The 13,407-nt window shown below is 33.9% G+C and overlaps 1 protein-coding gene across 2 annotated transcripts; it reads right to left on the bottom strand.

Annotated features, from left to right (window-relative positions):
* Window positions 1-318: 318 nt before the first annotated feature.
* LOC125650659 (COMM domain-containing protein 10-like) lies at window positions 319-11,137 on the bottom strand. 2 transcript variants are annotated; one of them, XM_048879119.2, is made up of 7 exons: window positions 11,059-11,137; window positions 6,694-6,784; window positions 4,347-4,457; window positions 3,970-4,041; window positions 3,400-3,594; window positions 3,017-3,076; window positions 319-884 (listed from the first exon to the last, which is right to left on the bottom strand). In XM_048879119.2, the coding sequence occupies exons 1-7, from the start codon at window positions 11,085-11,087 to the stop codon at window positions 846-848; spliced, it is 597 nt and encodes a 198-aa protein (XP_048735076.1). In that variant the 5' UTR covers window positions 11,088-11,137; the 3' UTR covers window positions 319-845. The 2 variants fall into 2 exon arrangements, with proteins under 2 accessions (XP_048735076.1, XP_056022858.1); XM_056166883.1 differs by lacking the exon at window positions 11,059-11,137 and adding an exon at window positions 10,349-10,431.
* Window positions 11,138-13,407: the final 2,270 nt, after the last annotated feature.

The raw sequence follows: 13,407 nt of genomic DNA on the forward strand, positions 1-13,407 counted from the left end.
TCGGCTCCGCTAGTTAGAGACTAAAATTGGGGGTTTGGAGCGTTCCATGGGTCTTTTTAAATATAATTCACAGCATTTTTTATATATATATATTTATATATATTTTTTTCGTGTGACTTTAAGCTGTACATCTGCTTACGAACTAACAAGCTAAATCCTACTTTGAAATGGAATGCAACTTATATTCTAGTTCATTCTAAGCAAGAAGTTCAAACTACTTGAAGACCAGCTATAAGTCGTTTACAATTATATTCTCCACGTAATCTGAAACCAGGAAGTAATTCATGTATCCTTCAGCACAAGGCAAAGAGAGATAACTCCACAAAAACTACAAATATATTTTTAAATACTAGCGAGTATCACCATTTCGTTATAAAAGATTCAGTGCTACACAGTATGTCATTCTTAACTCCATGAAGTTCTACACAAATCAAAAAATCAAGCGTGGATCCAAGAGGGGGGGGGGGGGGGGGGGGGGGGACGACTGGGGGTCTAACACACAGACCTGTGACAAAGAAGTTCTTTGTTGTAATTTTACATGTAAAAAGTTATAGCTTTGCATAGTTGGTCCCTATCTGGATTATATAACAGCATTTGTATTTTGCATGTTTCATACCGAAACAACAGCAAGGCTTTTGACACATGGTGTATGAGTTGAATGGGGAAAAAAGCTGAAGGACCCCCCTATCAAGATATGACTGGATCCGCATTTGAAAATGATGAATTCCATCACATCTGACAACAGAATGGAATGGGAAATGCATCACTTCTTTGTCCATTGTTTTCTTGATGTATGTAGTATGTTTAGTGGTTTGGAATTGCTGATCCTCCTGTGTTGAGCCTTGTTATCCTAGATTGTCCAGTTGTTTTTGTATCGTTTCAAGCTGAAACAAAATAAATAATTCATGTTCAGTATTCTAACTAAAATTTGTTAATGGGGGAGGGGGGGGGGACTGCAATTAAATGAAGCAATCAACATATAACACTGAAGTCAGTTGAATCAAAATGCAAGTATAATAAAATATTGTAATTTCATTTCACACTTTTATAGTCTACCCTTTTCTTCTTGCATAGATACTATTAAATACAATTTCTTTTCCACAGTTTTACAATCTAAATGAAGTAGCAGGACAGTCAAGGTTACCAATGGGTTTATCAGCATTGAAATCTACGTGAATTGTTGACTGCTGTGTCATGAAAAAACTAGATGTGTGACCTGGCACAACACAAATGCCCCCGCCTGCAGTAAAGTCAAATGTAGGAAATCCATTGAAGTATAGCATTGAATGTGGTATTCAGATTGTATGTTACACACATCTAGTACAATGAAGAACTCAACAACAATCCTTTATATCTTTTATCAGTCTTAAAATAATGAAAGAAAGCAAGAGTGAGCAAACTCTCATACCCCACGTTCTAACATTGCTTGACAATGCCTCACACAATGAATGGTAATGCTATGCATTACTGCAAGAACAAGACAGATGTGCTCGAAATTCTAAGTTCAAAAGGGCATAACTCCCAGAAAAATTATTGAATTAGAATTTCCTGGGACACAGTGTGTCCTTATTAACTACAAAGTTTCATGAAGTTCTGTTGAGTGGTTTCAGAGGAGTTGCTCTGACAAGAAAGGGACTGACGGACGGGTCAAAAACATACCCCTCGCAACTTCGTTGCGTGGGGTATAAATACAGTAATTTTTCCATGTTAAAGGGGCACAACTCAATCAAAATCAACAAACAAGAACAAAACTTGAACTTGATCTGTAACTCATCAATACACATCTGCATACAAAAAATCAGTTCAATATCTCAAGACCTTTAGAAAACTGGTCGCAACAGTAATTTTTCTACATTAAAGTGGCACAACTCCATCAAAAATTAACTCACCAAAACAAAACTCAAACTAGATATGTAATTCATCAATATACACATGCATACAAATAATCAATTCAATTTCTCTAGGCATTTAGAGAAAAAAAGGCTGGAAAACTGGTCCTCACATTAATTTTTCTAAGTTAAGAGGCACAACTCAAACAAAAAATCAACGAACGGGAACAAAATTCAATCTCGATCTGTAACTCATCAATATACACCTGCATACAATAATCAGTTCAATATCTCATGGCACTAAGAAAAACGTCCAGAAAACTGTTCATAATAGTTATTTTTCTAAGTTAAAGGGACACTACTCCATCAAAAATCAATGAACCAAAACAAAACTCAAACTGGGTCTGTAACTCATCAATATACACTCACATACAAATAATCAATTCAATATCTCAAGACGTTTAGGGGAAAAAAAGTCCAGAAAACAGGGTGTTGCAGAAGGACGGAAGAACAGAAGGACGAACAATGGTAAAACTATATGCCTTGACCACTTTGTGGTGGGGGCATAAAAATCAATTGATAAATATGCACGTTTTTAAAAGGATATATATCGAAGTTTAGAGTAATGTCTATATATTCAACATAATTTACGTGCTGTTTCTTACAGCTACATTCAATTTTTTGACATCATGCGATCACTAAATAATGTAAACAGATCCCGCTGTACCCAGCAATATGACGTCACTACTGAAATCATGGCATATTCTGGTGTGAGCCGAGAGGTGGATTAGATTTTGAAGCCATCAACATCCAGAAAATTATGTTTTACACAGGGTTCACCCTTGTAGTAAAAATTTTTTATCATTGATCCACTTTAAACAGGTTATAACAGGAACTGTCATGTGATATGTTTGTCACATGACCAATCATACACAAGTTGTATGCAACAGAGGAACTCCATGAACAAATATATGAATCAGAATTATCTTTAACAAAAAGTGAATACTTAAAATAGATGTAAGAGCATGGTATAGTATGCAAAATGTAGACCTTTTCCCAATGGTTAACTTAACCACTGCATGTAATGTACTCGTGTTAAATCGTACCTGGTCACCCTTACGACTGCATATAATGTACACATTTTAAATCGTACTATTGTTTTAAATCGTACACATGTTAAATCGTACCTGGTTATAAAATGTATATAGTTCATCATGTGTCATCTCAAAGCGGATTTTCTCTTTGTTCTAAAAAAGCAAATAAAAATGTATACAATGTCACTGATGTTTAGAATTTCATTTATGTGCTAATTTAGTAATACCAGTAAAACCTAACTCTAAAAAAAAAAAATCCCAGATAAGATACATGTACTGTTCTGAAATAATACATGTCATACAACCCCAAAAATCCAATCAAAATTGTTTCATTGGTGATATGTGTAACCCTATTCAACTTTAGTTTTGCAATGGTACTTTGTATTTCTTCTTGAAATTGAATTGTGTTTTTAACCTGGTATTCACTTTAACAGTACAAATCATTCTGTAGAGTTATACTGTAGAAGGTTCCAAACCTCGGAGTCATCGTCCCTGACTGCCAGTTCAAACATGGCATTCGGAAGCTTCATCTTGGTTTTGCTGGACTGGGCCATTTGTAGGTTCAGCCTCCAGTTGACCTCCTCCAGATGTTTGGGCATTATCGTTCGTTGTCGAAGCTTTGATATGACGTCTGCTGCTGTGTTTTTCCAAGCATCAATGATAACTTTAACCTACCAAGCATATATCTCATTTGAATACACAGGGTTCATGGTATTGCATGGTATACAAGTTGAAAATATCCACAGGCAGTTGCAACATAGTAGTCCTGCTCAAATTTTAACACATTTTCAGTGGAGGCTTATGTTTTGCAAGATTTAAATGGTGGCGCAAATTGTTTTTTTTTAAAAACAGCATTCATAACAGCTTACCTGTACACGAATTACATATTTGAGAAAATGATTTAATTATTCCTAAACATTTTAATGTTTATGTTGAAATCGAAGGTAAAACAAATCCCAATTTACAATGCTTGAAAGATAATCAAACAATTAAAGATTTATTGACTTCCTATTGTTATATTCATGAAATAATGTTATACCAGGTACCTTATTGTCCTCTATCTCTAACTGTTGAAGTTGCTGCCCTAAAACTCCCGGTTTGGCTGTGTGGTAGGCTGCCTACAAGTACATAATTTAAAACAAGATGTGTTCGTGAAACACTGATGTCCCATATGTCCAAACTCCAAGGTCATAAGGTAAAACAATTTCAGTATAAAAAGAAAGGTCTTGTTATAAGGAATAAATATGTGGAAGTCCTATCACCATCTATTCTAAAGTTATGGCCAGAATTATAAGTTTTTGTGGACAAACTGATAAAAAAAAAAAACAACCCACTATATGCCTCTGAATCTGCATTTAGGGGGGGGGGGGGAGCATAAAAAATTAAAATTCAAGCTGTGACAAATTCATTTGTTTTAATGTACCTGATGTAGAATGAACTCAAGGGTATGGATGACTAACTCTAAATCGCTGTCCGACAATGACAGGGAGGACTGAAGTTTTTCTTCTTCCTCCTCCGAGAATGTCCTTTCATCCTGAAATACATGATTATAACTAATATAAAAGTAGTCTGTTTGTAGGATTTTATACCAAATAATGTATTATCATCTTTACATAAAAATAAATTTCCTAACCCCTTCTGATTCATCCCAAAAAAGTTGAATAATGAAAGGACTTCAAAAAAAAGAAGATCAATGAAGCAGCCTAAAAGTGACTGCATTAACTTGCATTTCATCTAATTTTTCATTTGATATGCTGATCCATCAAAAAATATGTACGAGTAATATCTTATCATTTAGTTAGTGCCCGAAATTAATTTTTAAACAAGAGGCCCAAGGGCCACATTGCTCCCCTGAGTTACCTTGGCCCATATTTCAAGACTTTCCTTATATATTAGCATGTAAAACTTGATCCCTATTGTGGCCCCAACTTACTTCCAGGGGCCATGATTTTTACAAACTAGAATCTGCACTATGTTAGGAACCTTTCATGTAAATGTAAAAGTCTTTCACTCAGTGGTTCTTGAGAAGATTTTTAAAATGATTTTCCCTATTACATTTGTATGTAAAACTTTTATCCCCTATTGTGGCCCTATCCTACCCCCGAGGGCCATGATTTTAAGAAACTTGAATTTGCATTATACTAGGAAGTTTTCATGTAAATCTATACTTTTCTGGCCCAGTGGTTCTTGAGAAGAAGATTTTCAAATTTTTTATCTATATATTTGCATGTAAAAATATGATCCCCTATTGTGGCCCCAACCTACTCCCGGGGGTCATGGTTTTAACAAACTTTAATATGCACTATGTCAGGAAGCTTTCATTTAAACTTCAGTTCTTCTGGCCTAGTGGTTCTTGAGAAGAAAATTTTTAAATGACCCCCACCTTTTTTTGCACTTTTGTGATTATCTCCCCTTTGAAGGGGCCATGCCCCTTCATTTGAAGAAAATTTAATCCCCTTCACCAAAGGATGTTTAGTGCTAAGTTTGGTTGAAATTGGTATAGTGGTTCTGGAGAAGAAGATTTTTAGAAGTCATCAATGTATTTTCACTATTTTGGTATTATCCCCCTTGGAAAGGGGCGTGGCCCTTCATTTGAACAAACTTGAATCCCCTTTACCAAAGGATCATTTGTGCCAAATTTGGTTGAAATGGGCCCATTGGTTCTGAAGAAGATTTTTAAAAGTTGTTATTAAATGTATTTTCACTATTTTGCAATCATCCCCCTTGGAGAAGGGCGTGGTCCTTCATTTGAACAAAGTTGAATTTCCTTTACCTACATAAAAATGATTTCTAGTAAGTTTGCTTGAAATTGGCCCAGTGGTTCTGGAGAAGAAGTTGAAAAATGTGAAAGTTTACAAACAGATGGACAGACAGATGGACAATGGGTGATCAGAAAAGCTCGCTCAGGTGAGCTAAAAATGTTAAAAGTTTAAGATGGATGGATGCCAGACAAAAAGTGATCAGGAAAGCTCTGCACACATAACTTCAGCATACAAATACACAATATTCCTCGATTAAACAGACTAAAGAATTGGGTATATCAAATATCCAATCTCGCCAGTTTCGAGATAAGAGCTCTTCTGTGTAGGAGGTGCATTTAGTGGAAATTTGAATGCCTAAGTGGGACGGAGTGAACCTACAGTCAGTGAAGAAGATGAGAAAAATGTATTAACAACGGCTTCTCTTTAAATATGTAAATGTAAGAAATACAAAATACTATTGAAACAAATGTTTTACTAAATAGAAACATAACAACTATGTCATATTTGCAAGTAATATCCTGGATATGATACGTACGAACAACGAAATAACGTGATACAATAGGAATCCCATGTATTTAATTACTCCCAGAATACTTATCACTTACTTAGTGTGTATCAGTCGAATTCGGGAGTTGAAACTGCGTATGAGAAACTTATTGAGCACATTTTCCTATGCAGTGATGGATATTTGTCTCATCCCCACACATGTAAACAAATTGTTTCGCGCCTTACTATGTATGAGAGTTCTCAAAAGGGAAATAACTCAGATGTATCTCGAAACCAGCCTACTATCAGGAAAGTTTGGGTTTTAATATGGCATCCATTAATGGACCCCCCCCCCCTTTCCCCTTCCGTCAAAATATAAAAGTGGAGTAGGAGTAAGATAATTAAGTAATTAATTTAATAATTAATGAAGTAATTTCAGATTAGAATTTCATCAGTACATATGATTTAGTACTTGTTTCTCGAGCAGTCTTCAAGACCCTCATGACAGTTGCTGATACTCACTTTTAAATGAAGCTTGGAAAGAATTCTTGTTAAGAGCAAGGGGAACTTTGATATATCTAGTTCATTTATATGAACAACAGCCCTTTTAATTCTGAAAAAGAAAAAATGAATATATCGTGTACAATGTTCATATGATTATTTCTACCAATAATCCTCTGACATGAGGTAGAGGTCCCATCTATTAAACTGAAATGATTCTTCTAAACCATTTTACCTCAAAATATTTTGTTAATATATTAAAGCATGAAAGCCACAAGTTATATATTTAATCATGAAAGTTTTGCATTATAATACAAAAAATCATTTTTTAAACTATGAAAATGAGCTCCATGGGTTTTCGTGTATTAGCTATTATCATATTATATCAATTTCAAAATGTTTATCATTTAAGGTTGATTGATCCTCATGTGATGTCATAGGTTTTTGCAAAATCTTTATTTAATTAAATTTTGCGCTTGATAGAAATATATTTTTCAGAGGAATTTCATTCACTGAATAAAATAAAAAAAAAATTGGTAAACTTTTGATACTGAAAAAGTTTTTATTTTCCATAGATAATCAATTATTTATAATTCTAAAAATGTTGTCAAGGGCAATAACTCCTAAGCTGGAATTTCCTCTGCTGCATGTCTATGACACAATGATTTCCCTTATATCCACAATTTATCTTTATATATTTATGAATTAGCAGTTTTCTTAAACTGTTCACATTTAAAATTTGTCATTTCAGTAAGTTTTTTATTAATTTTCATTATTCTGTTAAACGAAAATGTGTGATTTTTTTAATTTTGATATATACTTCTGTTTTTGTATGTCTGACATCTTTAAAAAGGTGGCAACATACACATTTTCTTTGGTTATTGATTAGATTAAATTATATTGAGTGGAAATTAATACAGATTTTCCACTTTTAACCATTCATATTATTGATAAGTCACATGAGGATCAATCCACCTTAACAAAGAATGCACATACACTAACCAAACAGATCTCATGATGGCCAATTTATCAGGTGACCAATGCCCAAGGTTCCCAAGAAATAGAATATTTTCCCCTAGATGCTTCAAGAAGAATTAAAATGATGCTTAACTCCTTATCAATACTATATACACAAGTGCGTTTTCTCTGGGTACTCTGGTTTCCTCTCACAAAAAGACCCCCTAGCTCAAACATCCATGCAAGTCGGTAAATAGCTAGTAGATAGCTAATGTTCGTTGTTGATTACATATATCCAGCTTTGAAAATATAGATTATTTATTTATTTATATATATAAGTAGGGGGACAGGGCAGTTACAATATATTTTTCATTAATGTACAACTCTACAATATATTTTGTAGTAGTCAGAGCTATATGGACCATGGATATTGGCCTGGGTAGCTCAGTAGTTAGAGCACCTGACTAGTAATGCAGGGGTCCTGGGTTCAATTCTTGGTCCATCCAAAGATTTTCTCCTCTCTCCTATATACTACAGTTGGTGCCGTTAACAACCCCTACACTGCAGGTTGTCCTGCAATGGGCGAAAAGAATTTTGGTTGTGTGTGTCTTCGAGGGTGAAGACAAATTAAGGAGGGAGGAATGTAGTGATTAGGGCTATACGGACCGTGGATATCGGCCTGTGTAGCTAAGTGGTTAGAGCACCTGACTTGTAATGGGTCCTGGATTCGATTCCCAGTCCAGCCAAAGATTTTCTCCTCTCTCCTTTAAACTACAATACTATCATGACCTCAATAGATAAAGAATTCAGGCATGAATTGTGTTGTAGAGAATTTAGAAAATTGTTATATTTCATGGAAAGCTGACCATTGTAATTTTCGCTGCAAAACATTCAAGAAGACCCAATGACAATGTTGACAATGACATGTATGTTGACAGACACCAAGCATTAAACTGCAAGTTAACTTATTGTTTCTATTTGATAGTGAGCGCAGTGAGCCAGAGCGAGCTTGAATGACTAAAGTGCGCAAAATAATCCGAGCTAAATCTAATCCTTTAATGTTCAAGAAAATTTTTTTGACGCCTATCCTAGAAGTCCCTTATCAAAAATGGCTGAAATCTTGCAAAGTCACATCTTGAACTATGATTATAATATATATGGTGTGACTGTTGGACCAAGCGAAGCATGAAATGGTCATTGGCGTGTCCCAAGTGATAATCATAATTCCGTTAAGTACATATGTAATATATTTTTAATGAAATTTTCTGTGCATTAAAGACCAGTAATATTTCAATATTAAAGGGGGATAAATGAGGATAATAGTTCTACAGGATCCGCCTATTCGTTTAACGCGGGAAATAAAATGCAAGGCGACGTAAATCGTGCATTGTGATGTCACATTTTACCTCGACTTTTTTCTCTTTCAAAGCAAACAATTATAAACAACAAAAATACATCCCGTTTGCAATTAAACAGACCGTTAAAACTAAAGAAAATTACCCAATAAATTCAAAATGGTAAAAAAGTAACCATAAGTATATCGCATATTCTTAATTAAAGAAACTCATGTACTCGTTCATCTATTTAGTCGTATTACTGTTTTTCTATTTGATGATTGGCTAAAAACTGTAACACTTATAATCATACCATTCATTTTTAACAAACCTGGGCGTTTGAAATACAAATTACATGCCAGTCTTGTATTTTTGGCATTCAAAATTAAAACATGAATAACTGTAGAAGCAACTAATTGTAGTAGTGTGTTTTTTATCTTAATTATAAAAAAAAATTAAAAAAAACAAACTATCATGCAGAATGTTCACGTTTTAACTTATAGATCCACCCCATAAAAGTGAGTGGTCATGTGGTCAAGTTTAAAGGGCTTGTATTGAACTTTCATTGGTTCTTGTGACTGAGTTTTATTCAGGTACTTTTACTAGAGACTTTGAGATAGCATTCATAGCAAGTTGACAGAAAGTTCTAGTTTGCTGACAAGACATTTATGATATTTTAGACTTTATACGGACTGGACAGTAAGTATTAACTTCTTTATTAACATGTCTGTATAATTAATTTCACTTTGAAAGAAGGGTGCAAGTTTAAATTATCAAATAAAAGTAAAACCTTGTAATTCATATTAAAGTCAAAGGATTTGGAATAAGTGGTTTTATACTGATTAAATATAAATAATGGTCCTAAGATTATGTATTTTTTATTGACAGATTTATTTCTGGAACATCCAGTTGATAGGCTATTATATGCACTGGGCTCTGTCCCATAGAGAGGTAATGGAATATATTGCCTATTATATATTATGACATTTATTAGTTTCATAGTACTCGTAATGAAATATTGTGAGATGTAAGCATAATGTACATATTTAGATTATCTAGATTAAGGGATAAAACTCTTAATGTCAAATCATTTCATTATGACTGATAATTCATGCGTGATATATATTATTATGAAATGATATTTATGTATGTTTTATTTGTTATAGGGTCGAAAAGATACATTTTAAATAAATAGATGAACTTAAGCCAGGAGTTTGGTGTTTTGCTTGTGACAGTACTAACCAACCCTGTTTCATAATGAACAAAACAATATGGCGTCGCCCATATGGATCAGTGAACGTATGTAGAGATTATCTCTATTCCTTTACGGGGCCTCCGTGGCTGAGTGGCTAGGGCATCGCACTCACAATCACATGGCCTCTCACCTCTGGTTGGTAAGTGAGAAAGTTTCCCAGTTTACTTTCGAAGGTAGGTGGTCTCTTCCCAGGTACATTGTATTTGGGTTCTCTCTTCCACCAATAAAAACTGGGCGCCACCAGATAACTGAAAAATTGTTGAGTGTGGCGGAAAACAGCAAAAATCAAGAATCTATTCCTTTGTTGATTTTCTCATTTTTTCTTATAAACAAGTACGTGTTACCTTTAGAGCCTTGCTTCGCGGACGGGCCTTTGGCCTGTCCGAGCTTCGCTTTGTATTATGAACTTGTGTGGATTATCATCCTATTCTTGTGGTCTCCTAGCTCCAAAATTCATTGCACCATCAGGCATAATGTTTAACGTTACAAAGTGCAATGTTTATGAAAGGCAGGACAAGATGTGTGACGTCATGTCTACGTTTTGACCACAGGCACTTGTTAACGTATGTAATAAGACTGACAGTGGCGGATCTAAATATTTGTTATTTCCACTTGTAAAAGTTACTCTACCGGGATAATATACATAAACATTAGGATCATAGCATGTGTGCATGATCCGGAACTGGGCAAAAGACTGTACATATAGTAGTATATATAAATGTGGCTGCGCTCGCTCGTACGGTATTGTGCCGTTACCTATATTATATTACAAAAGGTGAAGGGCAAGAATATTACATATCATTCGTTTACATGTATTTACATATCATTCTATGCACTTACGCTGGGGTAGCAGTTAAATTTAAAGTCATTTCGCTTTTTCAGAGTACGCCCCCTGTTTCTCGATCCCGATGTGAAAAAGGGTGGGCGGTAAATCTAGTACTGCCGACTCCCGACTCCTGATGGTCCCGGATTGCGATGTTTTAAAGATAATATTAAAACCGGCCAACAGAATTACTTCATACTTCTCGGGAACAATCTTTATGTCCAAATTGATTCACACAATTAAAAAAATCCCAATAATAATAAGTATAAATTCTTAAACTTGAAATGTCACCTACTCAAAAGCGGTAAATGTAGTACTGTGTTATAAATACAAAAACCGAAAACGGACACCGATACAGGTACGGTTAACAAACATAGCTCATAACACAATTAATATGATCCAACGAAAATTACCATTATAACGGAAACAAATTACTTTTAAAAATTAATAAAATTTACCATTATTAGGCATTCTTTGTGTTTCTAAATTATGGCAGAACTCTAAGCCACATAAATTATGTGTTTTCCCCGGTTCTACGACGTGGACGTAGTTCTACCGCAGAACCCTCATTACAAATTACAAAAAACAAAACAAAACATATACATCATATCTATATATCACTTATTTGAGTAATAATGCTGCAAATATGCTGATTTAAAAGATGTAATAGAACCACAGCTTCTGACAGACTCAGGCAACTGATTCCATAAAATTGTGGAGGATACCTTAAAAGACCGTTTATAATATTCAGTTCGAACTTTTGGTAAATATAAAATGCCACTATCGCTACTTCTTGTTGTTCTGAAACTATTAAACTTGGCTGACAAAACTAAAAGATAAATTAATTTCTTTATGTACATGTAAAATTGGTCCTTCAAAATTCTTATTAGATATTGTTTTGCTGGGGAAGAAAAAAATTCAAACCCGAGTTTAGAAAATATAATAAAACATTTGATTTTAGATACAAATATGTGATATTTTTAAATAATAGATTTTCTCTTAAATAATAGAACACCCCTTGAAATTTCGAAATGTCATTTTTTTAAATTGATTTGCCCCCATTAACACCCCCCCAACACCAACACCCCCCCGAAAAATTTATTACACCTAGGATTTGTTGTTCAAAATTTATAGGCAATGCGGTTTGCCTCGCATCAGATGGTAATTAAACTGATTTGCTATGTAAAGGTTTTCACTTTCATCCGAAGTGGAAAATTGGTTATAAATGACCACTTTTGAGGAGGCAACATTTCAAGTTTAAGAATTTATCTATATATCATTGGGTTTTTTTATTGTGTGGATCAATTTGGACATAAAGATTGTTCCCGAGAAGAATGAAGTTATGTAACTAACGATGCGTTGATAGAAATACAACAACAGCGTAAATCCTTGTTAAAAGTTCGTGTTTATATTTCATTCAAATAGAATAAACTGAAATGCCCTGTAACAAACAGAAAGCCGCATATCAAAATGACATGAAAATGTACATCACGTCAAATACATATATACATTTTATACATGTTATATATACATATATTGTATCATTTGAAACTTAGCATAAAGTTATATCAAATGATATTCAAGCACTTTAATCACAATTTATAAAAGTGATCCACCGAACTTATTTATATTTAATAAGTGAGAAAAATAAGATTAAAAACAAAATATTTATATTATTGCTTTAGTTGACTTTTATATTGCTTAAACAGTCTAAATAGTATAACTTACCAAAGTTATGGACTTTAGGCTTGATATTTATCAAATGTAAAGCTGTAAACTATATTTCAAAGCTTCTTTGGTGCAACTGCAATAAAAGTTAAACATGCACTTTGTTAGATATTAGCAATATAATTAAGAGCGCCAACAACTGCGATGCTATTGCTTCCATAAAAACAAAGAAAAACCAGACATACCACGATGGCGAAATAACTCCAACTATAACTAAAACTCAAACGTCTGTACACTTCAAACCCACTGGACAATATGAAAAAATCCAACCCTGGTCTAAAGTCACATGACTATAAGAGGCGCCAAATGCTCACCAAACTTTTGGCGGGAAAATACTAATTACATCAAATTGGAAATTAAATAAAATCAAAGCTGCTTGCCATTGTTTTGGCATAAGTTTCTAGTAGAACTTTATTATACAATCTTATCAATTGCAAATTCAATTCTTTTTAATCATAAAACTTAAAAGTTATTTACAAAATTTTCACACGGCTACATTCTCCCCCTCTCCATGAAATGATGTCCCATCATTTAATGATACTATGTACAATGTTTTCAATCAATGAAGGAGATGTAGATTTTAAAATATTGGAGCAAAACAAATTTGCTAACAACTGTGCTCTCTCTTGTCTGTTCTC

Source organism: Ostrea edulis, chromosome 5 (assembly GCF_947568905.1).
Source record: "Ostrea edulis chromosome 5, xbOstEdul1.1, whole genome shotgun sequence".
NCBI lineage: Eukaryota > Metazoa > Mollusca > Bivalvia > Ostreida > Ostreidae > Ostrea > Ostrea edulis.

Excerpts from the sequence above, each read along its gene's own strand:
- LOC125650659 (XM_056166883.1), bottom strand. The coding sequence starts at position 10,416 with ATGTACCTGGGAAGAGACCACCTACCTTCGAAAGTAAACTGGGAAACT. Across the intron at positions 4,042-4,346 it reads TTGAGTTCATTCTACATCAG|GCAGCCTACCACACAGCCAA; the intron begins GTACATTAAAAC and ends ATGTACTTGTAG. Across the intron at positions 885-3,016 it reads TATATACATTTTATAACCAG|CTTGAAACGATACAAAAACA; the intron begins GTACGATTTAAC and ends ATTTTGTTTCAG.